The sequence below is a fragment of the Doryrhamphus excisus genome, chromosome 13, assembly GCF_030265055.1.
Source record: "Doryrhamphus excisus isolate RoL2022-K1 chromosome 13, RoL_Dexc_1.0, whole genome shotgun sequence".
In the NCBI taxonomy this organism is placed as follows: Eukaryota; Metazoa; Chordata; class Actinopteri; order Syngnathiformes; family Syngnathidae; genus Doryrhamphus; species Doryrhamphus excisus.
This window is the reverse complement of record NC_080478.1, coordinates 6,169,713-6,185,110: the sequence shown is the minus strand read 5'-3', so window position 1 is coordinate 6,185,110 and position 15,398 is coordinate 6,169,713. Positions and strand designations below refer to the sequence as shown.

Sequence of the window (15,398 nt, the reverse complement as noted above, 5' to 3'; positions counted from 1 at the left end):
TCTTTCCCTTTTGTGTGCATTCTAGTGCAAGAAAACAAGTCGATATGAGCTAGCTAACAACGGGAGTCAGGGGAAATACCTATTTTGACGCTAAAGCCCTCACAAAAAATCAGTCAACATTTACATAACTGACTTGTATATTAACCAATCTACAGTGATATTATTATTGTAGCAGCTAACATTAACAAATATTTTTATTTAAATGACGCGTCACTAATCGGTAGTCTCTGTGTGATTCACAGACACAAGAGTGGATACCTAGCTCTCAATTTTGCTACAAAGACTCAACAAGATGCTCGTTTTCCGTCAGCAAACCTTCTTTACACACAGCCATGCCAATGAGAGCGGGCATTGTAAGTGTTGTTGTTGTTGACGGAACTAGCATAAGTACAGTATGTGTATCAATATGCCGAGAAAATGAGTTTGGTAGTGTTTTAAGTCATCAAAATACGGCAAGATACTGCAACTATTACATGCTATCATCAGTGTACGTGTTAATGTATGATCACAGCATGTAGTATATCAAACCATGCAACGTTGTTAGAGGTTTTTATACAGGGTTTCATACAGTAGGTGTATCCCAACAACAGCATTGTAAGCTAGCGCATATTAACTCATATTCTTGTGTTATAATGTACAGAAAAGGATGGTGAAAGATGGGCTAAATTCCAAACAAAGTGCAGTTAATTTCACATTGTTGTATGTGATATATGGCATCCATTAAGTTGGAAAAGTGCAGAGTTGCAGCGTAAAAGTGGAGAGCCTTGGAGACACGAGGGCTATTTTCAGGCTGAAATAGCAAAAGCTTCATTGTTTTAGCCTTGCATCCACATTTTTTTAAGGCTTCCAGAGTGGAAAATCTGGATATGACTACAGTCGTCCCGCTCTACACTGCCGTTGAAATATTGCTCTCGCACGCTAACACTCCAACACACTCCCAATACACTAATATGGGACATACAGTATTTGAAATAGGTGAAAATACTACTGTATAATATGGGACCTTTAAGTCAAATGAAATCCTATGCTATCCTAATCCTATCATCCTACAGGAATTCATCCAAACTGTAAGAAGGCACACTGGCTTACAGTAACACTGGTTTGCGCTGTGTTTTTAGTCTAGTGTCTTTGCATCGCATGATGCTGTGTCACAATTCCATGATCCCACCATGTGCAAATTACATGAAAACTATATATGTTACAGTATGTTTGTGTGTATCATATATTGCAGTTGTGGAAGAGGCTGGGAAAAGAGAGGCACTTGAAGAAGTTAAAGTTAGACTTAAAGGTAATATCACTTGTAGGTGTACTAATATCTAGTTCTATGGTTCTAATCTTTGTTACCTGATAGTGGATGGCACACCTTTATACTTAATACTAAAACATATGACACCATGTGCAGATCTTTTAAAAGATGAGAAAAAAGACGCCAAACTTGAGAAATCCATCAAAAACAAAGCAAGAGAAGAAAAACCAAAAGAGACTAAAGCTGCAAAGCCAACGATGGACAAATCCAAAGGTAATGCCAACTAATGGTGGCTGAATAATGTTGATAATAATGTTTTATCTCAAGAGCGTATCGTGAAATTGCAAAACTAAGAATGTCATGTGCTTTCAGAAGAAACCTTGAGGAAGAAGCCAACAAAGGAGCCCAAAGTTGAAGCAAAGTCCATCAAAGAGAAAATAAAAACACCTTCTGTGGTGGCGGTCTCCAGAGTTAAGAAGCTGGGAATGAAGAGAACAACCACCGATGACAGAAAGTCTCCAATTGCTCTGAAGAAACCTACCAAAGAGGAGAAAAGAGAGAAGGAACATCTCTTGAAAAAACAAGACAAAGAAAAGGAACTTAAACTTGACAAGAAAGAGGTCGAAAAATCTCTCAAAGAACCTTCCATAAAGGAGAAGGAAATCATGAAAGCTTTGAAAGAAGAGAAAGAGGCCACAGAAACGCCTAAAGACAAGATAGACCAGAAGGTAAAAGAAGACAAGAAAATAATTAAAGCCAAGGAAGAGGTCAAGAAACCTCCTAAAGAACAACGAGAGGTCGGGGAACCATCCAAAGAAGAAGCCAAAGAGGTCAGGAAATCTCCCATACAACAAGAAAAAGCTGAAGAACCCCCCAAAGAAGAATTCAAGAAAGAGGTCAGAAAACCACTTGAAGAAGAGGAGGCGGATGAGGAAACACCTCAGGAAGACATCAAAGAGGTGAGCGACATTAGGAAACCTCACAGAAAACTGAGAGCCATCAAGAGATTACTCAAAGAAGAGGGCAAAAAACAATCAAGAGATGTTAGAGAAGCCAAGAAACTTCCTTTAGAAGTCCAAAAAGCTCTCAAAGAAGAGAACATCACAAAGGAACGTCCCAAAGAAGAAATAAAAGTCAGAAAACCTCCAAAAGAGGAGAAACGTGTCAGGAAACTCAAACCATCAACAGACGGTAAAGACGACAAGAAGCTTCCCCTCGGAGAGGTCAAGAAAGAGAGAGAGAAAGTCATAAAAGATCATCCCAAAGAAGAAATCCAAGTCCAGAAGCCTCCCAAAGTGGAGAAACAAATTAAGAAACTTGTCATACCATCAACAGACGGTAAAGACGACAAGAAGCTTCCTTTAGGAGAAGTCAAGAAAGCTGTGGGAGTAGAGAAAGTCATAAAAGAACATCCCAAAAAAGAAATCAAAGTCAAGATAATTCCCAAAAAAATGACTAAACCTTTCAAACCAGCAAGAGAAACAAATGTCTCTTCATCGGAACCAAAGAAACCACAAGACCTCAAAGGTACCAAAATCAAGAGAGACGCCAAGCGGGATATATTCATCACAAGACTTTTAAAAGCAGAAGCCAAACAACTTACAGAAGAAGATGACACAAAACCAAAGACAGCATCCAAAGACGAGAGAGAACTGAAGAAACCTCATGAAAAAGAGGAAGACCTCATCAGAAGACCTTCCAAAGATGATAAAGAAGATCTCAAGAAACCTCCCATACAAGACAAACACATAAAAGAGCTCACCAAAGAAAAGGAGGAGGACACCAGGAAACACCTTAAAGAAGAGAAACTAAAGACAGAAGACACAAAGGCCTCCACTCTGGAGAAAGAGGAAAAGAAGCCTCATGAAGAAGTCAAGAGATCTCTCTTAAAAGAAACAACTCGAGTAGAGAAAGAATACAAGAAACCATCTCAGGTGAAAGAAGAGAAGAAACCTGCTAAAGAAGAGGAGAAGATTTTAACCAAAGAAGGGAAGAAACCTCTTAAAGAAAAGGAGAAGATTCCACCCAAAAAAGAGAAGAAACCTTTGAAAGAAGAAGAGAGAATTCCACTCAAAGAAGAGAAGAAACCTTCAAAAGAAGAGAGGATTCCATTCACAGAAGAGAAGAAACTTCTTAAAGAAAAAGAGAAAATTCCACCCAAAGAAGAGAAGAAACCTCCTAAAGCAGAAGAGAGGATTCCGTCCAAAGAAGAGAAGAAACCTTCAAAAGAAAAAGAGAGAATTCCACTCAAAAAAAATAAGAAACCGTCAGAAGAGGAGGAGAGGATTCCACTCAAAGAAGAGAAAAAACCTTCAAAAGAAAAGGAGAAGATTCCATCCAATGAAGAGAAGAAACATCTTAAAGAAAAGGAGAAGATTTCACCCAAAGAAGAGGAGAAACCTTCAAAAGAAGAAGAGAGAATTCCACTCAAAGAAGACAAGAAACCTTTGAAAGAAAAGGAGAAGATTCCATCCAAAGAAAAGAAACCTACGAAAGAAGAGGAGAAGATTGCACCCAAAGAAGAGAAGAAACCTTCTAGAGAAAAGGAGATGATTCCACCCAAAGAAGAGAAGAAACCTTCTAAAGAAGAGGAAAGGATTCCCCTCAATGAAGGGAAGAAACCTTTGAAAGAAAGGGAGAGGATTCCCCTCAAAGAAGAGAAGAAACCTACGAAAGAAGAGGAGAAGATTGCAGCCAAAAAAGAGAAGAAACCTTCTAGAGAAAAGGAGATGATTCCACACAAAGAAGAGAAGAAACTTTTGAAAGAAAAGGAGAGGATTCCCCTCAAAGAAGAGAAGAAACCTACGAAAGAAGAGAAGATTGCACCCAAAGAAGAGAAGAAACCTTCTAGAGAAAAGGAGATGATTCCACCCAAAGAACAGAAGAAATCTTCGAAAGAAGAGGAGAAGATTCCTCTCATTGACGACACGAAACCTTCTAAAGTAAAGGAGAAAATTCTACCGAAAGAAGAGAAGAAGCCTCTGAAAGAAAAGGATAAGATTCCACCCAAAGAAGAGAAGGAAAGTCTTAAAGCAAAGGATAAGAGTCCACCCAAGGAAGAGAAGAAACCTACAAAAGAAGAGAAGATTCCACCCAAAGAAGAGAAGGAAAGTCTTAAAGCAAAGGAGAAGATTCCCTTCAAAGGACCAAACACACCCCTCAAAGAAGATGATAAAGATAAAGTGGAGGAGACGAAACCTTCCACTAGGAAAGAATTAAGGAGACCATCTAAAGAAGTTAGACAGCTCTCAGTAGAGAAGAAACTGACCAAACCTTCCAAGCAGGACGAGGAAGACAAAGAGAAGAAAGAACCTGAAGAGAAGATGCCTACAGAGAAGAAGGAAATCCCAGGGAAGCCATTAAAGGAAGAAAAAGCCAGTGAAACAAAGAAAGTATCAAGAAAGATCCTCAAAGAAGCTGCAGAACCAGCGACAGCGCCTACGACACCTCTCAGGACTCATGGATTTGTCAGAAGGCATCTCAGAGAAGAGAAGGACGAAACTGCTGCTGCTTCAAAAGACCAGCCAGAAGAAACACCAGAGAAGACCAAAGAAGACAAAGGACTGAAGATCAAAGAAACAAAACAACCAGAAAATGATAGCAAGAAGGACATTGTTTCCAAAGAAGCCAAGAAGGCCTCTAAACAAGAACCAAAGGAACCCTTAAAGGAAGAAAAGGACGTTATGAAACCATCCAAGAAGGAAGATAAAGACGATGAACCGAGGGTGGTCTCTAAAGAACATAAAGTGGTCACCAAAGACAAAACAAGGACCTCTGTCAAAAAGGACAAAGAGGATAAGAAGACTGCTAAAGAAGAACCTGTGAAGACAGGTATGAATTCATGTTGGACATTCTGTACACACTGCAGGTACTGTATAAAGTTCTTCCTCTTCTTCTATTCAAGCCGCAAGAACCATAAAGATCGAGAAGACCACCAGAGCATCCATTTTGAAGAAGGAACATGTTAATGCGACAAAAGCAGGTGAGAAAACCAGTCACTAAATGGGAGGACCGTCATTAAAATGACTGGTAAATAAACACCATCTACTATATATAAGAGTATTTACTTTAGTCCACCTTTTCAGCTGATGAGCCCAAGAGACCACTAAGGCTGCTGAGAGTGTCCAAAAAGCAAGTCGCCCCCATCTTGAAAAAGGAACATAAGAATGTAACCAAAACAGGTACATAACCATATAACCATACTCATGTCCATGTACAGTACAATAATCCCTCGGTTGTCACGGTGAATTGGTAGCAGACCTGTGCGTGATCACCAAATAGGATTCCTTATTTAGAAATGGAATATTTTCATAGCATCTTCCACATAGGTTTTCTAACATTATTAGAGCCCTCTAGACATGAAATAACACCCCTATCCCTTTATATTCAATAGAGCAGGGGGTCTCAAACTCAATTTACCTGGCGGCCACCGGAGCTAGGTTCTGGGTGAAGCCGGCCGCATCAGGTTTTCAAAAAAAAAAACCAAAACGCATTTATTAAAAACTGGGAAAAAAAATCTATAAAAAAAAACTATCTTCAATGCTTCTGCTATACCCTACACTTTTTCAGTACTTTGGTTCCGGTTTTCCACACCAAAATATCTGATAAAACATTCCACTGTTCTCAAATATCTCAATTTTATTTTTCTATACACAAAATAAGATAAAAATAAATAAATAAACAAGTTGAGAAGAAAGACAATAAATCAATCAATCGGTAAATTAATAATAAAATAGCAAATAAGAAAAACGTAAGAAACCACATACAGTTGGTAGAGAAATGATTTTTTTCAGATTCAAATGTACAGTATTAACAGTTATTTAACCTTTAACATGAACATGAATGAAACTTCATCATTTGACCCAATTAGCAAGTTAGCATGGTACTCAGTTCCATCTGGGAGCAGCGTGGTAACTTTAACAACATGTTTGATGAGATGCTTTATCTTGACGTGTATTTTCCCTTTTATTCCAAATCATTTCCTGCATTTATTTGTACCCAGCGTCATAAGCCTTTAGCTTCATTGCTAATCCAAACAAAACAGGGCGGGGTAACAGGGTAGGGTAACAGTATGGGCGGGGCAAAATCATGTTAATTGTATCCGGTGTGCACACAGCTTTAAGCTGTCATTTCAACATTAAACTTTGGTATCAAGGTGGGGGCCTCAAACTAGCGTCTTGTGGGCCGCATGTGGCCCGCGGGCCGCGAGTTTGAGACCCCTGCAATAGAGTAACTAGAGAAAAGAAGCCACTTCAGACATAAATAAAACTATGTAAACTGTGTGTGTTGCAATAAATAGTCAGGAAGTGATGTCGGGGGGTTCAGAGTTGAGTTTAATTTGTCCTGGATTATTATTTTGATTATGTTCTTCTCATTATGTCTGTTGTAGGATAAACCTGCAATAAAAGCCTGTTGTTCCGGTGATCAAGTCTGGTGCTTGTCTCACTGAATAATTACTGACACCTAGTGACCAACATAGAGTACTACATGCATCATTAATTCAATATTTCATGGCTAATATTTGTATTTTACTTCAATTAGCCATTTTTATGCTTGAAAATGCCTTCTTTAGGCAAACATACGTAAAATTAGTTTCAATATGCATGTGTGTTTACGAATAATAGGCTGTATTCAACCATGATTTATTAATTAATATATCTTTGAAAAACTGTGATAGAGTGAAGCAGCAAAATTTGAAACGCCATGTGGCGAGGGACACCGGTATCTATTAATTGATCAAACTAATTATTATAATTTTTTTCTTAGAGGCCCCACAGGTTCCTAAAGCAACAGCCAAAGCAGAAGCTACTAAGAAAGGTATAGATGTTTTTTTTATTAATACTAAAATATATTTGTTCATACATATCATTATTTTGTGACCGGTTATTATACTGTACTATATTATACAAAATAAATTATATGAAAGAAATGTTTTTGTTTAGCTTTTACTTCGCTATGTAAAAGATCATACAGCAATATAGTAATATAGTAATCAATACATAATAAGCTTCATTTAAGCTAATATTGTGCTATTTTGTAACACAGAGGCACCAAAGGAGAAGGTTGGAATAACTCCTGCCAAGAAAGGTAAACACAGGAATATTTACACTGGACTACATTCTATTAGTGGCATGGTGGGTTGCACATTTGGGGGAAATGACTTAAGCGAATTTGCATACAGTAATTGGCTGTCACGCATTTGAAAAAAGTGAGTAGAAAACATGAAAGGTTCAGAACTCCAAATGAAATGTTATTTTGTTGCTACACAAACAAGACGAGCCGCCTGTGTGTGCTTGTCGATGAGGGAGGGGCCCACAGCAGCATCTCCTCCATGGTGAAGCAGAGCTGTAGTATGTTCTTCCATGTCAGACTCCCCAAAAGTCTTTTCACTAAATTTATCGCTAGTTGATATTTTTGAAAAACAAAGAATATCCAAAGCAGGGGGTGTCCAAACTTTTTCCATGGTGAGCTGCATACTGAAAAATCAAAGGATGTGAGGGTTACATTTTCTAAACCAAACCATATGAATATGCAATGAGGGGATTTTTTTATATATTTAAAGAAATATCAGCCTGCATCTCAGCTTTGTGTTATCTGCGACAAAGTATGAACTTTTACTCTTTATATTTTTTATATTGTATTTTTTTGTATTTTGTATTTTTTATATATTTTATATTGTACTTTTTTTGCTTGCTTTTTCTTTTAATTGTAAAAAATATTTCAATTGTCTTCTCTTTTTTTGTACTATTAATAATATTATGTAATTTAAATTTAAAATAAATTTAAATAACATTTAACTTCACTATTGTAATATTCCAACTTTTACTCAACCTTATATACTTTTCAAAATATTATATATTTTAATCTTTAATATTTCAACTTTTTGCTATTTTTACTCTGAATGTTATGACTTTATTATTCCAATAGTTTTGATTTTGATCTTCTCTGTTTTGATCTGCTCTGTTTTATTTTTCTTTAATTTGACTTTTTGCCACGGGCCGCACTTTAGATACCCTTGATCTATGGGGTCTGATTACTTGCTAAATATAGCGACAAAGTAATTAAGTTGGCAACAATGCCACCCCCCCCGCTGCTTTGCTGTAATAACACTGGAATAAAATGAAACTACAAGTTGTTGTGTTTTTTATGCAGCTCCTCCAAAGGAGAAGCTCCAACCTGTCATCACGAAAAAAGGTACGGCCTTGTTGATGTCATTAAAATCAAAGAAGTATAGAAAAGTGTATTTGTTGTTGTGTTGCCAGAACAAGAAGGTCCGTCAAGAAACGCCTCTTTGCTGAAAGAAAGAGTCAAAATAGTACCAATGAAGAGAGGTCAGTGACATGTCTTCTTTCTTTTTTGGACAGTTTAAATGCAACCAAAACATACTTTATGTACATTTGATTGCAGTTGTTACAAGGCCAACCAAGAAAGCCCAGGACGTTTCGCCTAAGACTTGTACGTATGCCGCATATTGAAGATGAATCTAAGAGAAACGTGAGTGGAGCAATGATACAATATGTACTTCTTAGCAGTAGAAGACGTCCAACTGAAGCCAAAAGCAGTTGTAACAAAAATAGGTAAGATGTTATTCCTACTATATTCATTTCTTTACAGCTGAAATACAGTGAAACCCGTTTAAGTCCACGCTCTTCAGATTATAAGTGCTTGCCAATGTAACCAAAACGAGCCATTGTGTGTACTTGCGACTTTGGCCAGACACAAAAGGAGAATAATAGGTGATGATAAAGAATTTTATCAACCTGTTCACATTTGCACATTGGATTCTTGTATTTTCAGACGATTTTTTTATACCCTAGTCTGTGGCAATTTAGTTGCATTCTTATTAGTGATGTCCGATATTGGCCAATATGCCGATATTGTCGAACTCTCAAATTCCGATACGTGTAACATATCTCCTGTGTATATGTCATGTATCAATTTTCATGATCGTGGCGGTCGAGTGGTTAGTGCGCAGACCTCACAGCTAGGAGACCCGAGTTCAATCGCCAGTGCATGCGTGGGTTTTCTCCGGGTACTCCGGTTTCCTCCCACATTCCAAAAACATGCTAGGTTAATTGGTGACTCCAAATTGTCCATAGGTATGAATGTGAGTGTGAATGGTTGTTTGTGATTTGCTGTCGACCAGTCCAGGGTGTACCCCGCCTCTCGCCCGAAGACAGCTGAGATAGGCTCCAGCACCCCCGTGAGCCTCATGAGGATAAGCGGTAGAAAATGAATGAATGATTGGGGAAATAAATCCAATACCGATATCAACTAATATCCCATTTTTATGCTGATATCGGGCAGAGAATTCGGTACTGATTATTATTGGACATCCCTATTGATAATGCTTAGCAATAATGATGAAATGAAATACTTCACAACAAAACGTAGACATAAAACAACACCCATTTTCCATAGATAGACCAAAGCGGTCAACCATGTACATACGTATGTGGATGTCGGCGTAAGCGGGTACTTTTTATTAACACGTGGAGCAGGACTGGAGGATTTGGTCGACATTAGTGGGTTCCACTGTAATAACAATAATACAGCTAATACGTCTCTTTGTAGAACCTGCCCCACTTAAGACAAAGCGGGCTACAACTGCTAAAGGTAAGTAAATCCTTGGTTAGCGTCTTTAATTTGTTCCAGAAGATCCGACTGACTGTTAACCAAATCAATTTTTTCCCATAAGAAATAATGTAAAGCCAGTCAATCTATTCCAAGCCAATAGTTATTCATTTTTATAGTTTGACATGCATAAAACAATATGAAATGCATATAAATGATAAATGAAATGGATAAATGAACATTTAAAGGGTGCCTGACATGATTCATCAAGCGCAGAATCTGGAAGTTCTAGAAAGCTGTGAAGGTTATCGTGTGTTGCTGTTCTTTAGGAGTCCACAACTCAATACAAAGGCCTGAAAATACGTGTCACAGGAACCCTATTGGACTCACGCAGTGTACTAACAACACGCCATATTGTAAGCTAACCATAGAATGCACGCAAAACCCACATTTTTGACGTTAACAGAAAAATATGCTAACCGAGGTTCCGCTGTAAACAAATTAATTCATCAAAAATATTAGTTTTCCTTTTTATGTTTGCTTACAGATGCAGTGGCTGCCCATAAAAATGCGTCTCTCACCAAAGAGAAAGTGAAAGTGGTGCCATTGAAGAAAGGTAACTACATCTTATATTCGTCAAGATAAAAAAACATCCAGGATGATGTCATTCAATATATATATATATATATATATATATATATATATATATATATATATATATATATATATATATATATATATATGTTTACATCCTTCTAAATGCTTTAATATAGTGATATTAGAGTCCTCTAGACATGAACTAACACCCCTATAGTCACCTTTACACTCGTATTACTCAATATAGTAGACATAATAAGACACAGATAAAAGTTGGGCAGGTGTTTGTCATTCTGAATGTGTTCCCAAGGGAAACTGAGTCGGGCGCGGGGATTCAGAGTTGAGTTTTAGCTTAGCATGGGTTACAGACACAACAATCGTCCGCGTTTTTATTAGGGATTAGTGTGCCTGATGTGCCTGAAATAAATCAAACCCGTCATAAAAACCTGTTGTTGTTGACCAAGTCTGGTGCTTGTGTGTCTCACCGAACATTACAGGCACATAACTGCTAATAGTGCATTTCTTACAGTACAACTACTAAATGAATAAAATGATCTTTTTATCATCAAAGCAGATGCTACAAAGGAAAAGACCAACACTGCTGAGGAAAAGAAAGGTAAAGACTACCAATAAAAATATTGAACACTCACATGATCAAGTCTTTTTTTTAAGTGTCTTCAGAAGCCGAAGCTGATGCAAAGCGGGAAAAGGCCACATCACTCCTAAAGACAAAAAGTAGTCATAATATGAATGATTATCTTAAAAGAATAATAAAAAGTAAATTATCTATTTTTTTTTTGTTCCACAGAGCAAGAAGCCTCAAAAGAAAACGTCAAGCCTGCAGCAAAGAAAAAAGGTACGATGCTGCTTTCAAGGGCAGTTGTTATTGTTAGCACTGAGGGTGTTCAATACGTCGGTTTATCATCCAAACGTTTTTTGTATTTAACAAAATACATGTGTTTTTTTCTGGTTGTGAATTGTTCTTATTTTATTTTTGTATTTTCTGTTGGTCCAGTAGAGGCTGAGCTGGCCAAGGAGGCCAAAGCTGCAGCAGCAAAGAAAGGTCATAAAATCCATAAGCTGATTCTCATTTCAAAATTAGAAGTGTAATGGAGAGTTTCAATTTTAGTTGATTTCATGATTAATATTTATCAATACTTGATCAATAAATGGACTGACCAATACCGTACCAGTGAAAGTACACTACTAGTAAACTACTGGCTATATTAGGGGGTCACCAACGTTTTTTGGACATTTTGAATCATTTTCTCCCACTCCATATTGTTTCAGCAGAAGCAGAGCTTGCAAAGGAAGCCAAAGCTGCGGCAGCAAAGAAAGGTATAATAAAAGCCATAAGATAATTCTCATTTCTAAATGAGGACTGCAGTGATGGGTTCCAGTTTTCATTTTTCCTGTGACTGCTGAGTGTTTTTTTTCTACCAATTAGAGTGTTGAGGTGGAAAAGGTCCTGTTAATTTAAAACTATTTGATGTCGTTTTTATTACCTTTATTATTATAGTATAGTATAATCATTACATTTGAATGCTTTTTTAAAAATTGCATCATTTTGAAAGAGTGAAGAAGTTGAATTGTATTAATTTCATTAAATTTTGTATCTTTGACATTTTTTTAATGACATTGTTGTATTTCAATGTTTTTCCCACTCCATATTGTTTGAACAGAGGCTGAGCTTGCAAAGGAGGCCAAAGCTGCTGCTGCTGCAAAGAAAGGTAACGACAGCAAAGTACTAATGGTTACTTCAAACCAGGAGGGAGGTTGGCAGTTCTGGTAACACTTTGCACAAAAGTCAAGTAGTTAAGGAGGAACAAACCTAAATAACTCTAACCACGGCTCATTAGCGCTTCCTCAGTAACTACTTTAAATTCATGTGCATTACTTCCTCAGTAGATACTCTACTCACTAATTCATTATTTATGCAGTAACTACTCTACTCATTAATTCATTATTTACTCAGTAACTACTCTACTCACTAATTCATTATTTACTCAGTAACTACTCTACTCACTAATTCATTATTTATGCAGTAACTACTCTACTCATTAATTCATTATTTACTCAGTAACTACTCTACTCACTAATTCATTATTTATGCAGTAACTACTCTACTCATTAATTCATTATTTACTCAGTAACTACTCTACTCACTAATTCATTATTTAGTCAGTAACTACTCTACTCACTAATTCATTATTTACTCAGTAACCACTCTACTCACTAATTCATTATTTACTCAGTAACTACTCGCTCATTCATTATTTACTCAGTAACCACTCTACTCACTAATTCATTATTTACTCAGTAACTACTCTACTCACTAATTCATTATTTACTCAGTAACTACTCACTCATTCATTATTTACTCAGTAACTACTCTACTCACTAATTCATTATTTACTCAGTAACTACTCTACTCACTCGTTCATTATTTACTCAGTAACCACTCTACTCACTAATTCATTATTTACTCAGTAACTACTCTACTCACTAATTCATTATTTACTCAGTAACCACTCTACTCACTAATTCATTATTTACTCAGTAACTACTCTACTCACTAATTCATTATTTACTCAGTAACCACTCTACTCACTCATTCATTATTTAGTCAGTAACCACTCTACTCACTCATTCATTATTTAGTCAGTAACTACTCTACTCACTCATTCATTATTTACTCAGTAACTACTCTACTCACTCATTCATTATTTACTCAGTAACTACTCTACTCACTAATTCATTATTTACTCAGTAACTACTCTACTCACTAATTCATTATTTACTCAGTAACTACTCTACTCACTAATTCATTATTTACTCAGTAACTACTCTACTCACTAATTCATTATTTACTCAGTAACTACTCTACTCACTAATTCATTATTTACTCAGTAACTACTCTACTCACTAATTCATTATTTACTCAGTAACTACTCTACTCACTAATTCATTATTTAGTCAGTAGATACTCTACTCACTAATTCATTATTTACTCAGTAACTACTCTACTCACTCATTCATTATTTACTCAGTAACTACTCTACTCACTCATTCATTATTTACTCAGTAACTACTCTACTCACTAATCCATTATTTACTCAGTAACTACTCTACTCACTAATTTATTATTTACTCAGTAACTACTCTACTCACTAATTCATTATTTAGTCAGTAGATACTCTACTCACTAATTCATTATTTACTCAGTAACTACTCTACTCACTCATTCATTATTTACTCAGTAACTACTCTACTCATTCATTCATTATTTACTTAGTAACTACTCTACTCACTAATCCATTATTTACTCAGTAACTACTCTACTCACTAATTTATTATTTACTCAGTAACCACTCTACTCACTAATTCATTATTTAGTCAGTAGATACTCTACTCACTAATTCATTATTTACTCAGTAACTACTCTACTCACTAATTCATTATTTACTCAGTAACTACTCTACTCACTAATTCATTATTTACTCAGTAACTACTCTACTCACTAATTCATTATTTAGTCAGTAGATACTCTACTCACTAATTCATTATTTACTCAGTAACTACTCTACTCACTCATTCATTATTTACTCAGTAACTACTCTACTCACTCATTCATTATTTACTCAGTAACTACTCTACTCACTAATCCATTATTTACTCAGTAACTACTCTACTCACTAATTTATTATTTACTCAGTAACTACTCTACTCACTAATTCATTATTTAGTCAGTAGATACTCTACTCACTCATTCATTATTTACTCAGTAACTACTCTACTCATTCATTCATTATTAGGGCTCGAGCACTGACCAGTGCGAAAGCCCTATTGTAATCGTAATGTTTATTAGGGCTCGAGCACTGACCAGTGCGAAAGCCCTATTGTAATCGTAATGTTTATTATTATTATTATTATTAGGGCTCGAGCACTGACCAGTGCGAAAGCCCTATTGTAATCGTAATGTTTATTATTAGGGCTCGAGCACTGACCAGTGCGAAAGCCCTATTGTAATCGTAATGTTTATTATTATTATTATTATTATTATTATTATTATTATTATTATTCTGCCGATTCGACGGCCATTTTGAGGGCCTGAACATGCCCGAAAACTCACCAAATTTTGCAAGCGCGTCAGGTCTGCCGAAAATTGCGATCTGGTGGGGGTCCCGAAAACAATGTTCCAAAATTGACTCTCTAGCGCCACCTTTTATTTTTGAAAAAATTGGCCCCCGACACCAGTTTCACCTATCGTCACGAAACTTTGTGGAGACGTCTATCGTGACAGGACGGACCAAAAAGTCTCAAGAACCCATATTGTAAAACGAACAGGAAGTCGGCCATTTTGGATGGCGCCGGCCTTTTTCGGGCCAGAAGTTGGGGTCGTATCTCGACGAACTCCTCCTAGGGGGTTTGACCGAATGAGTCCGTTGTTGCATCAACGGACACTAGACGGCTGGCCGACGTTAAATTGCGAAGGATTTTGGGATATTCCATACGATGTGGGCGTGGCACGCCCCCAAATTTTGCCCTTTTTCATCTGCCCGGGCCTTGCACGCTGAGCGTAACTGTAGACGTGAATAACTTGGCTCCACGTGGTCAGATCTTCATCATACTTGGTACATGTGATCATGGCCCCGCCCCGAAGGTCCCCGTAGGTCACTTCCTGATTTCGTCGCAGCGCCACCTATTGGCGACAGGCTAAAGGCGTGTCATCTACATGAGGCCTTTTCTGGCAGGAGATTCATCAGATGAACACCGAGGTCACAAGGTCACTGCCTGACAGCCTGGTGAAGCCTGTTGATGGACCATGATGCAGGAAAAGCGCACGTGGTGGGCGTGGCCTGGCGGTGAATGCTCAGGCCTCGCCGTTTACAAAGAAAGGGTCATCATTCGCCCGCAGAAGGTCGCATGTGCTTGAAAACTCATAAGGGGGGGCAGATTCCAGGCCTGAGGGCCCTGGTGG

At 37.2% G+C, this 15,398-nt stretch overlaps 1 protein-coding gene across 29 annotated transcripts in view; it reads left to right on the top strand.

Annotated features, from left to right (window-relative positions):
* Nucleotides 1-15,398, top strand: part of si:ch211-266g18.10 (trichohyalin) — a 39,860-nt gene that overhangs the window by 10,561 nt on the left and 13,901 nt on the right. For 5 of the 29 annotated variants that reach the window (XM_058090647.1, XM_058090645.1, XM_058090640.1 and 2 more), the window contains exons 15-34: nucleotides 1,232-1,288; nucleotides 1,403-1,519; nucleotides 1,619-5,077; nucleotides 5,151-5,228; nucleotides 5,332-5,427; nucleotides 7,013-7,063; nucleotides 7,292-7,333; nucleotides 8,399-8,440; nucleotides 8,509-8,577; nucleotides 8,654-8,701; nucleotides 8,776-8,823; nucleotides 9,821-9,862; nucleotides 10,150-10,236; nucleotides 10,368-10,436; nucleotides 10,989-11,033; nucleotides 11,090-11,152; nucleotides 11,226-11,273; nucleotides 11,433-11,480; nucleotides 11,708-11,755; nucleotides 12,100-12,147. In XM_058090647.1, the coding sequence (XP_057946630.1) occupies nucleotides 1,232-1,288; nucleotides 1,403-1,519; nucleotides 1,619-5,077; nucleotides 5,151-5,228; nucleotides 5,332-5,427; nucleotides 7,013-7,063; nucleotides 7,292-7,333; nucleotides 8,399-8,440; nucleotides 8,509-8,577; nucleotides 8,654-8,701; nucleotides 8,776-8,823; nucleotides 9,821-9,862; nucleotides 10,150-10,236; nucleotides 10,368-10,436; nucleotides 10,989-11,033; nucleotides 11,090-11,152; nucleotides 11,226-11,273; nucleotides 11,433-11,480; nucleotides 11,708-11,755; nucleotides 12,100-12,147 (4,605 nt within the window). The remainder of the gene's footprint in view (nucleotides 1-1,231; nucleotides 1,289-1,402; nucleotides 1,520-1,618; nucleotides 5,078-5,150; nucleotides 5,229-5,331; nucleotides 5,428-7,012; nucleotides 7,064-7,291; nucleotides 7,334-8,398; nucleotides 8,441-8,508; nucleotides 8,578-8,653; nucleotides 8,702-8,775; nucleotides 8,824-9,820; nucleotides 9,863-10,149; nucleotides 10,237-10,367; nucleotides 10,437-10,988; nucleotides 11,034-11,089; nucleotides 11,153-11,225; nucleotides 11,274-11,432; nucleotides 11,481-11,707; nucleotides 11,756-12,099; nucleotides 12,148-15,398) is intronic. The other 24 variants (XM_058090659.1, XM_058090646.1, XM_058090643.1 and 21 more) reach the window with 24 other exon arrangements.